This window comes from Octodon degus, unplaced genomic scaffold (assembly GCF_000260255.1).
Source record: "Octodon degus isolate 3935 unplaced genomic scaffold, OctDeg1.0 scaffold00164, whole genome shotgun sequence".
Taxonomy (NCBI): Eukaryota; Metazoa; Chordata; class Mammalia; order Rodentia; family Octodontidae; genus Octodon; species Octodon degus.
In genome coordinates this window covers 5361508-5373436 of record NW_004524740.1, presented here as the reverse complement: position 1 = coordinate 5373436, position 11929 = coordinate 5361508, and the positions used below count along the sequence as shown (strand labels likewise).

The 11929-nt window shown below is 38.6% G+C and overlaps 1 protein-coding gene across 1 annotated transcript in view; it reads right to left on the bottom strand.

Moving 5' to 3' along the window:
- Positions 1-10898: 10898 nt before the first annotated feature.
- The window catches only part of Ska2 (spindle and kinetochore associated complex subunit 2), a 32077-nt gene continuing 31046 nt past the window's right edge, over positions 10899-11929 (bottom strand). The window contains exon 5 of the mRNA XM_023703185.1: positions 10899-10965. Coding sequence (XP_023558953.1) covers positions 10953-10965 — 13 coding nt within the window. The 3' untranslated portion in view covers positions 10899-10952. The remainder of the gene's footprint in view (positions 10966-11929) is intronic.

The following is an 11929-nucleotide window of genomic DNA, read 5'->3' as shown; positions in this document are numbered from 1 at the left end:
ATTTGTAGCCTGATGTGCTGGCACACACCTATAATCCCATGCAAGTGGGAGACTGAGGCAGGAAGCTCACCACAAATTTAAGGCCAGCCTGAACTACATAGTGACAGCTTGCCTCAAAAAACACAAAGGGGCTGGGGAGATGGCTCAGTGGAATAAGTGCTTTCCTGGCAAGCACAAGGGCCAGAGTTCAATCCCTGGTTCCACCACCACCACCACCACCAACAACAACAACAACAACAAAAAAAAACACAAATAAGACAACATAAAAATTACTCGTGGAACACAGTAACCTGGACTAATGTAACTGTAATACCATGGCTACTGAATAACTAACAAATGAGCAGTGTAGTCAGCGTGGATCAGCTGGACAAAGAAATGTAGCAGTACAGCATGCGATTTATGCTATTCATGTGAAATTTAAAACTTAGGAATTGTTTATTTCAGGAATTTGCCACTTAATATTTTTGGAACAAGATCTCTGAAACTGTGGAAAGCAGAACTGCACATAAGGATGGACCATATTTATATTTCAGGTATGACTCCAAGGGCCAATGTTAACAAAACTAATACCTACACCTCCTATCGCCAACTAATAAGTACAGTTTTAGTATTTACTATATTAACAGTAAAAAAGTATTGGCAACTTGATATATTCCCTACTCACCTATTAGAGTGTATGTGTATTACTGTTATAAATAATCCTGCAATTCACTTTTTTTAAGTACTGGCAATTTAGCCCAGGACATTGCACATACTAAGCACATGTGCTACCTCTGGGCTACACCCTAATCCCCAAAACCTGTTTCAGCTGTTTCTACTTGGACAATTGCCTTATTGACAATAGTTATTTTAAAATAAATATGGATGGAAGTGAGTGAGACCACCTGGGGCCCACAGATCCTGAATAGACCCAGGGCGCAGGCCCAAGTGAGTGAGACTACCTGGGGCCACTGGATCCTGAATAGACCCAGAGTGCAGGCCTAGACCACCTGGGGCCGCTGGATCCTGAATAGACTCAGAGCCCAGGCCTGGTGTGTGAGTGAGACCAACCCCAGGCCCACCGAATCCTGAATAGACCCAGAGTGCAGGCCCAAGTGAGTGAGAGGACCTGGGGTCGTCAGATCCTGAATTGACCCAGAGCGCAGGCCCGGCACGGAACCCTTCAGCAGAACTCCCTGCAAAGAGGCTAGAGGCAAGACCCACCCATCTGATTCAGGAGCAAAACATCTTGTCAGAGTGACAAAAAGGGTTCAACTCCAATGGCTGCAGCAGAAAGAAGTGGAGCACGGCAGCCAGACCCCAGCCAGATCCAAGCAACACCCACCTGGAGGAATCTGAACTTCGTAGATCCCAACCTGGTGTTAAGATAATAACTCTATCTAAGCTCTACACTAAAGGTCAGAAGACAGGTATACAAAATGACAAAGAGAAGGAACAAAATGCAGTCTCAGGCCCCGAGTCCACCCAGTACAAATGCAGAAGACACTAGCATAGAGGAAACTGAAAATCACACACCTGATATCTCTGAAATAATAGCATTGGAAGTAAAGAAACAACTGCAGAAAGGTATAGAAGAAATTAGGTCAGAAATAATTTCTGGGGGGGCTGGTGGGATGGCTCGGTGGTCTGGGGCACCTACTTGGAACAAGCTTAACAAAGTGCAGGGACCATGGTTCAATCGCCCGGCACCACATGCCAGCCAGCCCCACCCCCTGGTGGGCTGAGCTGGCCACACACACACACACACACACACATAAATAAAATTTAAAAAATTTTCTGAACTAAAAAATGTAGTGATAACTATAATCAAAGAAGTACTAAGTGCTTGTAAGGAATACACTGATTAAAAAAAATAGAGCAGAATATAAAATTGATGGAACCCCTGAATAAGCAATTTAGGAAAGAAATAGAATGTATGAAACAGGTTCAAAGTAATATACAAGAAATTAAAACCTCAATCACAAGCTGGCAAAACCATTTGAGTAAAAGTGAAAATAGACTTTCTGACCTGAAAGACACCATTGCAGCTAGTGAAAAAGTAAGAAAAGATCTCTTTAAAACAACTAGGATGCAGGAAAACATAATTCAATACCTGCAAGACGATGCAAAGATGAACAATGTGAGACTAATAGGCATCAATGAGAAGGAAGGAGTCAATACAAATGATATAAAAAGAATATGAGCAGAAGTAATAGCAGAAAACTTCCCAAATATGGGAAAACTATCTGACATTCACGGAACCGAAGCATATAGAACTCCAAAGAACATCAAACCAATTAAAACCACACCCAGACATATAATAATCAAGATTCAAGAAATTCAGCACAGGAACAGTATACTAAAAGCCGCTAAAGAAAAGAAACAGATCACATTTAAAGGAAAACCCATCAGAATAATGGCAGATTTCTCTTCACAAACCATCAAGTCAGGAAGAGCATGGAGCAAAGTATTTCAAGTCTTGCAAGAAAACAAATTCCAACCCAGACTGATATCGCCTGCAAAACTCTCTTTCAAGTATAATGGAGAAGTGAAATACTTCCATGACAAAGAACTAAAGAATTTCATGATGACAAAGCCAAGCCTATACAGACTACTAAATGATGCTCCAGAGAGGGAGCAAATTGATCACAGCCCCATGAATGAGAATGGAAAGAACCCACCAAATAGGGAAAACAAACACAGGAGAATAAGAGCCTAGCATGGCAGCTAGGAAGCAGAGAGTGTGAGGGGCAGGGCCAGGGAGAAGAACATGCTTTTCCGCAGCATGCCACACCTTTTCTGAAGTATTCCTATCTTCAAGGAAGGCATCTGCAGGTTAATCCACTGCTGAGTGGAGTGTTCCCAGGCCATTCACCTCCAGTTGCTCAGTGTCTGATGCGTGAGACCACGGGGACATGTTTCAGATCTAATCCAGAGCTCCATGATAACCAAACCACAGAGACAGAAAAAAAAAGAATTCATAAAACAATCCCTCAAGAATGTAGACATAAAAATTTTTAACAGAATTTAAGAACTTGAGTCCAACAATATATAAAGATGGTGATACTGTATGACCAAATCAGGATGTCAGGAAGTCAGGAATAGATTGACATTTGAAATGGATCAGTATAATTATAATATAGCAGATTCAATAGACAAAGGACATATTTTGAAAAATATCCAACACCCATTGTCAATAAACTGTTCAGCAAAATAAAAAATATATAATAAACTTTAAAAAAATAAAAAATAAATATCAAACATCAAAAAATAAATAAATATGGCATGATGGTATACACCCATAATCCCAGCTTTCTAGATGCTGAGGCAGGAGGACTTCCACAAGTTGGAGGCCAGCCCGGGCTCTATAGTGAGGTCAAGGCTAGCATAAACTGTATACCAAGAACCAGTCTCAGGGGCTGGGGAAATAGCTCAGTAGAATAAGTGCTTGCCTGGCAAGCGCAAGGACCTGAGTTCAATCCCCAGTTCTGCAAAAAAAACCCACAAAAAACAGTCTCAAAAATACAAAGAAAGTTCTTTTCAGGGACTTAAATATAATTAAATTTAAAAATAGATAAATGCACAGTGACTTATTTTTTACTTTTCATATACTTTTTTTTTACATCACCTCACCTGACTTACCTTTTACAGAGAACAATTGTAAATATAGACTGAGAATAAAGTATTATCGAAGCTACAGATAATAAAAAATGGCATTTTTAAGCACATTTATGCTGGTCAACAACAGCAGACAGAAGAATTAAGGAAAAAAAAATAAACAACAGTGAGGCTATCACATTAAAGCCAACATAATACATTCAACTTTGTAAAAGAGGGCTGGGGAGATAGCTTGTCAGTCTTGGGCTTATGCAAGGACCCAACTTCAATCCCTGGTACTGCATGCCATAGTAGCCCCAGAACCCAGGGCTCGCTGGACCTGAAACCAGGAGTGGTAGCACATGCCTGTAACCCCAGCACTGGGGAGGCTGAGACAGGAAGATCACTGTGAGTCTGAACTACGCAGTGAGACCCTGTATTGGATAAAATAAATCTTTTTTTTTTTTTGCAGAACCGGGGATTGAACTCAGGCCTTTGCGCTCGCCAGGGAAGCACTTATTCTACTGAGCCATCTCCCGGCCCTAAAACAAAATAATAAATAAACTTTGTGAAAGAATATATCAGTGGTGAAAGAACATATCAGTGGTCTCACCAATAATGTAATCCCATCTGCCATCAATATTTTTAAAATTGAAATTATACAACTATATATAATGTATAACACAAATATTTTGCTTATAGTATACTTTAATTCCCAATGCACATTCATTCACTCAATGACAGACTAAAATATACATTCTTTTATGATAAGCCAGAATATCCATTATCCCAATAATACAAAAAGAAAACAGGTACAGAATTAGTATTAAGGGACTTCCTTAATTAAAATTACCAAAAAAAGGAAAAAAAAATAATATATATATATATTCTTTTATTTCTACTCCACTCTTTGGCTGAATTTTATTAATCTAATATCTGCCCTTCTTAATTCTTCTCTTAGGAAAGGCATCACTCCCTAGTCACTCACACCAAGCCTCCTCCTTCTCTTCCTCCTTGACCTCCCCACCTATACTCAAGAACTATTAACAAGACATCTTTTTATATTTCTCTGGAATTAATCTCTTCTTCAACAGAGTTCTCTTTTGCAATTCCATTTCTTCATAAGTGTGGCATGTGAGATTTTAACTGTTCTGTTCCAGTTTTTTCTTCTTCAGTCAGTGGTAACAGCTAGAAAATAAATAACAAAGCCTTTATTTCCAAAGCCTACAAACACTATTAAATTAGTAAAGTTATCACATTATAAGTGTTTGCCTAAGCTTATTTAATTATATTGTCACAACTTTAGGAAGACAAAGGAAAAAATAGAATTTTGGCTCTCTCTAGAAAAAGTACTATGATCTTTGGACTTGCAAAGAACTTGAAATTAAAATGAAGAAATGAGACCAGACCAGGCACCAGGCATGGGGGTCCACACCTATAATCCTGGCATTTGGGACTCTGAGACAAGGAGGGTCACTATAAGTTTGACACTAACATTAGCAACATAGTGAGGTCAAGGATAGCCTGAAGTACATACTGAGATCATGCCTCAAAGCAAAAAAAAAAAAAAAAGAAACCAAATAATTTCAAAACTATATCAGAATTAAAGAAATCGTATTTGAATATCATATTTTTAAAGGTATTTTGGGGGCTGGGGAGATGGCTCAGTAGAATAAGTGCTTCCCTGGCAAGCACAAGGGCCTGAGTTCAATCCCTAGTTGTGCCCCCCTAAAAAAGGTATTTTTGTTTCTTGTCTTTTGAGACAAGGTCTTGCTATACAATCCAGGGTGACCTTGAACTCACTTTATAGCCTAGCCTGGCCTTAAATTTGCAGGGATCCTCTTGCCTTAAGTTCCTGAGTGCTAGGATTACAGGCATGCACCCCCAAACAAATTTTGTTCACATTTCCTTTTCAAAAACTGGGGCTGGGAAAAAAGGAAAGTTGTAAAGGATTTTCACCAAGATCCAACAAATATGCTGGCTGAAATAGAGTTCTATGGAGAAGTAATATGAGATACAACAAAAGTCCCTCAAGTAGTTACAAATTTGCCTAATTATATAGGTCATCTCTGGAGAGACTGCCAAATCTAGAACACCCAGACCTACAGAATCTGAATCTCTTGGGCAAAACTGTCCAATAAAATTTTCCATTATGCTGGAAGTATTCTATATCTGCATTATCCAATTGGGAGAAGAACTGAATTTTCAATTTTATGTAACTGAATTTAAATTTATATAACCATATATGGCTATTGAAAGCCTAGCTATCCAATGCTTAATAGGCAGCTGGTTTGACTAAACAAACATTTCCCCAACATCATCACATGAATAAAATGATAATCATATGCCTTACTACAACCCAAACATTTACAGAACATCCCACTTATACATCAGAAAAAGGAGAAATGAAAACTGAGGGTCAAAAGCTGCACACTCACTTAGGATACACAAGGGCCTAACACTGAAAAATACTTTTTTTAAGAAATAAAAAAAATGAAGGGCTGGCGAAATAGTTCAGCAGATTAAAGTACCTGCAAACAGGCACAGGGGCCAGGGGTTTGATCCCGGGCCTGCTGTGCTGGCGCCACCCCCGGGGCACGATGAGACACAATGGAGACTGGGTGTGCGGGCGCACGCCTGCAATCTCAGCTCTTGGGAGGCTGTCAACAGGTAGATCACTACAAATCTGATCTAGTATTGAGACCCTGAATACCCTGTACACCCTTCCCTAAAAATACAAAAAAAAAAAAAAATTAAAAATAAAATAAAATAAATTTTAAAATGGTATTATTTTAGCAAGCCTTGTTACTTCTTCATGAATCTGTTGTTTCCTATGAACAATGTGCAAGGGTTTTCAGACAATCCATTTAATCCTCAACGAAGTTTTGCAAAAGTTAAAGTCCAGTTTACCTGCCTAAGTTTGTACAAATTTAAGTATCTTGAGCATCCATCAGGAGCTGGAAATATAGCTCAGCAGCACAGCGCCTGCCTGGCAAGTGCAAGATCCTGAGTTCAATTCCCAGTACCCACCCCCCACAAAACAAAACAAACAAAAATCATTCATCAAGAAGACACCACACATTCTATTTTTAATGCCTACTTTTTACTTTCTCTTATTATATTTTTGTTTTGTAGCATGTTTTGCTATGTTTTGTCTTCGTACAAATTTACTCCTTTTTTCCTTTGGCTAGCCAACTTTACAATTAAGTACATTTAAACTACAATAAAAAAAAAAAAAGGGAGCTGGTGAGATGGCTCAGTGGTCTAAAGCACCTACTTAGAACAAGCTTAGCAAAGCCCAGGGACCACGGTTCAATCCCCAGCACCACATGCCAGCCAGCCCGCCCCCTGGTGGGCTGAGCTGGTCTCACACACACACACACACACACACACACACACACACATAAATAAAATTAAAAAAATAATAATAAAATAAACTACAATCACTTAATATCAGCTAAGAAAGATAGTGAAATTACTCTGTAGTTTCTTCTTCCCATTTTCTTTTCTAGTCTCAGCTCCCTATTTATTATATTTAAACTGCAATCATTTAATATCAGTTAAGAGAGCTAGTAAAATTACTCTGTAGTTTCTTTCTCCCAATTCCTTGTCTAGTCTCAGCTCCCTATTCACCATTTAAAATTATCCCTTTTAACTCTTTTTAAATATCAATTCAAGTACATTTTCTACTGTGTGTGTGTGTGTGTGTGTGTGTGTGTGTGTGTGTTTCTGTGGCAGTGTCTCACTATATAGTCCAGGCTAAACTTGAACCCACTATGTAGCCCAGGTTGGCTTTGAACTTGTGATGATTCTAATGACTCAGCCTCCCAAGTATCTGGAATTACAGGTGTGCACCACTACATCTATTTTTTACCTTTCAAAATGAAAAAGCACCTGCTGGCATTGAGGCTAACATGGTGGCACACACCTGTAATCCCAGTGCTTGGGAGTCTGAAAACGGGAGAATCACCACGAATCTGATCTATTTAGCAAGACCGTGTAGACCCTTTACTAAATACATAAGGAATTTTTTAAAAGAATAAATAAAATGGAAAAGCATTTGCTAATTTGATAAAGATAACAGCAAGATAATACTTGAACAGTTTTTCTGTTGTCTTAAGTAACACACTACTTAAGCAGACTTATACCTTTTTTTCATGCTCTCCAAATAATTCTAAAGCGTCTTCACTTATTTTTGAAAATTTTCAAACCTGGATGGAAGTTCTACCCCGTATATCCTTGAACCTGGGGCCTTGTATGTTGCATATCCCTTAAACTGTAGGATAAAAATGATTTTTTATTATACAACTCTAAATTGTATTTGTATTCCTTTTATTTTATTTTACTTATTTATTTTTTTGGTGGAACTGGGGATTGAACTGAGGCCCTCGCACTTGCCAGGGAAGGGCTTATTCCACTGAGCCATCTCCCTGGCCCCTGTATTCCTTTTATATTTTCATCATTGAACTTGAACAGTGTAACAGTTGTTTTGTATCTCTGTGTATGTGTGTGTGTTTTGAGACAGGGTCTTTCTATGAAGCTCATGCTGACCTTGAACACACTATGTAGCCCAGGTTGGCCTTGAATTTGCAGCAATCCTCCTGTCTCAGCCTCTTGAGGGCTGGAATTACAAGCATGTATTAGCAAGCTTGTAATGGTTTATTCTTTAAGTCTCCTTTTTTATCTTTTCATCTTTTGAGACAAGGTCTTGCTCCATAATTTAGGCTGTCCCTGATCTTACTTTGCAGCCTAAGTTGGCCTTAAACTCGTGGCGATCCTCCTGCCTTAGACTCCTAAGTGCTGGGACTACAGGTACATGTCACCAAGTTCAACTCCCTTTTAATCTTAAAAAGGTTGAGAGCTGGAAAGATAAGTGCCAGTAACACAAATGCCTACCTGGCAAGCACAAGGAGCTAAGTTCATCTAGTACCAAAAAGAAAAAAAATGGGCAGGGGCGGGGGGTGGGACTGAATGTCATACTTGTATTTTCTCTGAACTTTCTAGACTTACCTCATTTTAAAAGTAGTAGCAGCCAGTTGTGATCATCCTTATCTGTAATCCTAGCATTCAGGAGGCTGAGGCAGGAGGATTCCATAAATTTATAGCCAGCCTGAACTATATAGCAAGACCTTGTCTCAAAAAATAAAATAAATTTTAAAAGATTTAGCTGGGCATGATGGTGCATGCCTGTAATCTCAGCTCCCAGTAGGCTGAGGCAAGAAGATCACTGTGAGTTCAAAGCCACCCTTGGCTACATAAGTGAGTTTAAGGCCAGTCTGCACTAAACAGCAAGACCCTGTCTCAAAAATTAGGTATAATTCTATAAATAGAATAAATAGATATAGGGACCATTATTCCCAAATTTGGTCTTCACTGATTTTAAAATAAAGCCAGAGATATTGCCCAGTGCCTTAAGTGCTTGCCTAGCAGGTGCAAGGTCCTGAATTAAATCCCTGATACTGAAAAAAAAAAAAAAAAAAAAGATTTTAAAATGCAGCCTCTTGCTGAGGAGATAGCTAAGTAGAAAAAGCACTTGCCTAGCAAGCACAGGGTGCTGAGTTCAATCCCTGGTACCGTAAAAAAAAAAAAAAAAAAAAAACCAGCCTCCTTTTTGGAATGTTTATAACCTATTTTTTAATCAATTTTTCATTTGCTGTAATCCAATCCAAAGTCAAAGCTCTCTTAGCTGTCTCTGACATATAATTGCTTATTTCAGATAAGAATATCATTTAGATATTCTCCCAAATGATTATCTTTATAACATTTTAGATATCTAAAGCCTCCATCATTTAGGGACTACAAATGTGGTTCAGTGCTAGATCACTTGACTAATATGCTCAAAGCGGGGGCCTGGCCCTAGCTCAGCTCTTTAAGTGGCTGCTTCCACAAAGCTGTCAGCCTCAGGTTGCTGGAGTTTGAACCTCACACCTCTCCAGCTGGCCAAAAGTGCCCTGAAGGCATCCGAGGAACCAAAAAAAAAAAAAAAAGCCTAATATGCTCAAAGCCTTAGATTTGATCTCCAGCTCTAGATAATAAATCATCTATCAGTATCATAACTATTTTTCCATACCAATTTATAGTTTCAATCAGAAATATGCCACATATTTACTATCTCCAGTAGGCATAATTCATTTGCTTTTGGTTTTTCTGAGACAAGAGTCTTGCTATGTATGTAGTTCAGGTTAGCCTTGAATTTACAATGTAACCCACACTAGTCTTGAACTCACAGTGACCCTCTTGCTTCAGGCCTCCTGATTATAAAGATTCTTACAATGTATAACATAGGGATGGCGAATGGACTGAGGGAATAAAGGGGATCAGGCCTACTCATGCTTGGAAACCGAAATGAAGAAAAGGAGAATCATGCCTGTAATCCCAACACTCATGAGGCTTAGGCAGGAGGATCACTGAGAATTTGAGATCACCTTGGACTAGATAGTGAATTCAGGCAAGCCTGAACTACATATTGATACCCTGTCTCAAAAAAGCAAAAAACAGAACAGGTTGGGAGTATAGCTCCCCATAGAGTACCTAGATTGCATAAGGCTCCAGGTTTGATCCTTGATACTGCCTCCCAAACCATCTCTGCTATAAATACTTTCTAGACCTCTCAGTCTTACTACTTAAAAGATTCAGCAGAGTGAGCCTACTTAGTATTACCAGGCTGGGGATGTAGCTCAGTGGCACAGTGCTTGCCTGGCAAACACAAGGTCCTGAGTTCAATTCCCCATACCAAAAAAGAAAAACAACTATTAGCAAGAGTTCTCTTCTTCTTCATTAATCATGTGATGTCCACTTACTTAAAAATAAAAGCAATTGTACTTCAGGGTATCAAAAGTTGGCATTTCTATCAGTAGTCCAAATTAACTACTACATTTTTTACCATCATTTATTTATTTACTTACTTACTTACTTGGTACAAGGTCTTACTATGCAGCTCAGACTCATAGTGGTCCTCCTGTCTCAGCCCCCACTCCCAGTGCTGGGATTATAGGTGTGCACCACCACGCCTGGTTTTGGGGGCAAGCACAACATGTGTACTGGGGATTGAACCTGGGTCCATGCATTTGCCAGGCACGTATTTAGACCGCTGAGCTATATCCCCAGCCCTAATTACTACATTTTAAAACCCAAGTTCCTGAGGGTTTATCTTTTAAAACAACACGCAGAACAAAAAATATAGAAATCCAGTTTTTCAAATGAAAATGTTACCTCCACATCTGTTTGCTTTCGTAGTTCTTCTATCATGGTCATAGTTTTATTCAAAGTAGTATAAATGCGGCTCTTAATCTCTTTCTGTTCAATAGCAACAGGTTTAAAATGTGCGTACAAAGTTTGGTATTGAGACTTTATGGCTGATAATTCCTTTATGAGCGTTACTGGATTTTTCTACATCAAGAAAAAAAGTTCAGAAATATTAAATAATGGAATGGACAAATGAAGCTTCTTAATAATCGAAATATATCAAACTTTCTATTATCTATTTAATTGAACACTGTTCATATGTCTACAACTATATGACAGGATGGAACAGTACAAGCCCTAGAGCATATTATCAAGGAATTTATAGTCTAGGTGTAGAAATCCCCCACAGACAGACACACACACATCAATATTAAACAGCAAATAAGATCATTTTACACAGATACATTTGATGCACAGTCCACAACTACACATTATTTTCTTCATTTTCAATCTTCCTTTTTTCTTTTAAAGAGAAAAAATCTTTCAAAATAAGGTATTAGGAGGGTAATAATGGTTAACACATTACATATCCACACATTATTTCTAAATACAATTTTAAATGTCAAAAAAATAAAAAAAAAAAAAATTTAAATGTCATTCAGGAAATTAAAGGTAATACTTTGATTTATTCTCAAGAATAGGATAACTTGAAACCACTAATTATAAAATTAATAAACACACTGCCATGTTTTATATATATAAAATAAAATCCATGCCAAGACAAACAACTACATAAATTATATTGGTTTTTCACATTCATTTTATTTTATTTCATTCTGTATGTGTGTGGCCAGCTCAGCCCACCCTGGGGGGAGGGCTGGCACAGCCTGTAGTGCAGAGGATCTAACCGCAGTCCCTGTGCTTGCCTAAGCAGGTGCTTTAGACTGCTAAGCTAGCTCGCCGGTCCTCACATTCATTTTAAAATATAAATAACTACTGCCAGGTATGGTGGTGTGTGCCAATACCAGCACTTGAGAGACTAAAGACAGGAGGATCACATGAGTTCAATGCCAGCCTGGGCTATACACTGAGTTCAAGGCCACCTTGAACTGCACAGAGGCCATGTCTTTAAGTAATAAATGTGTCTGTATATGTGTGTGTGTGTGTG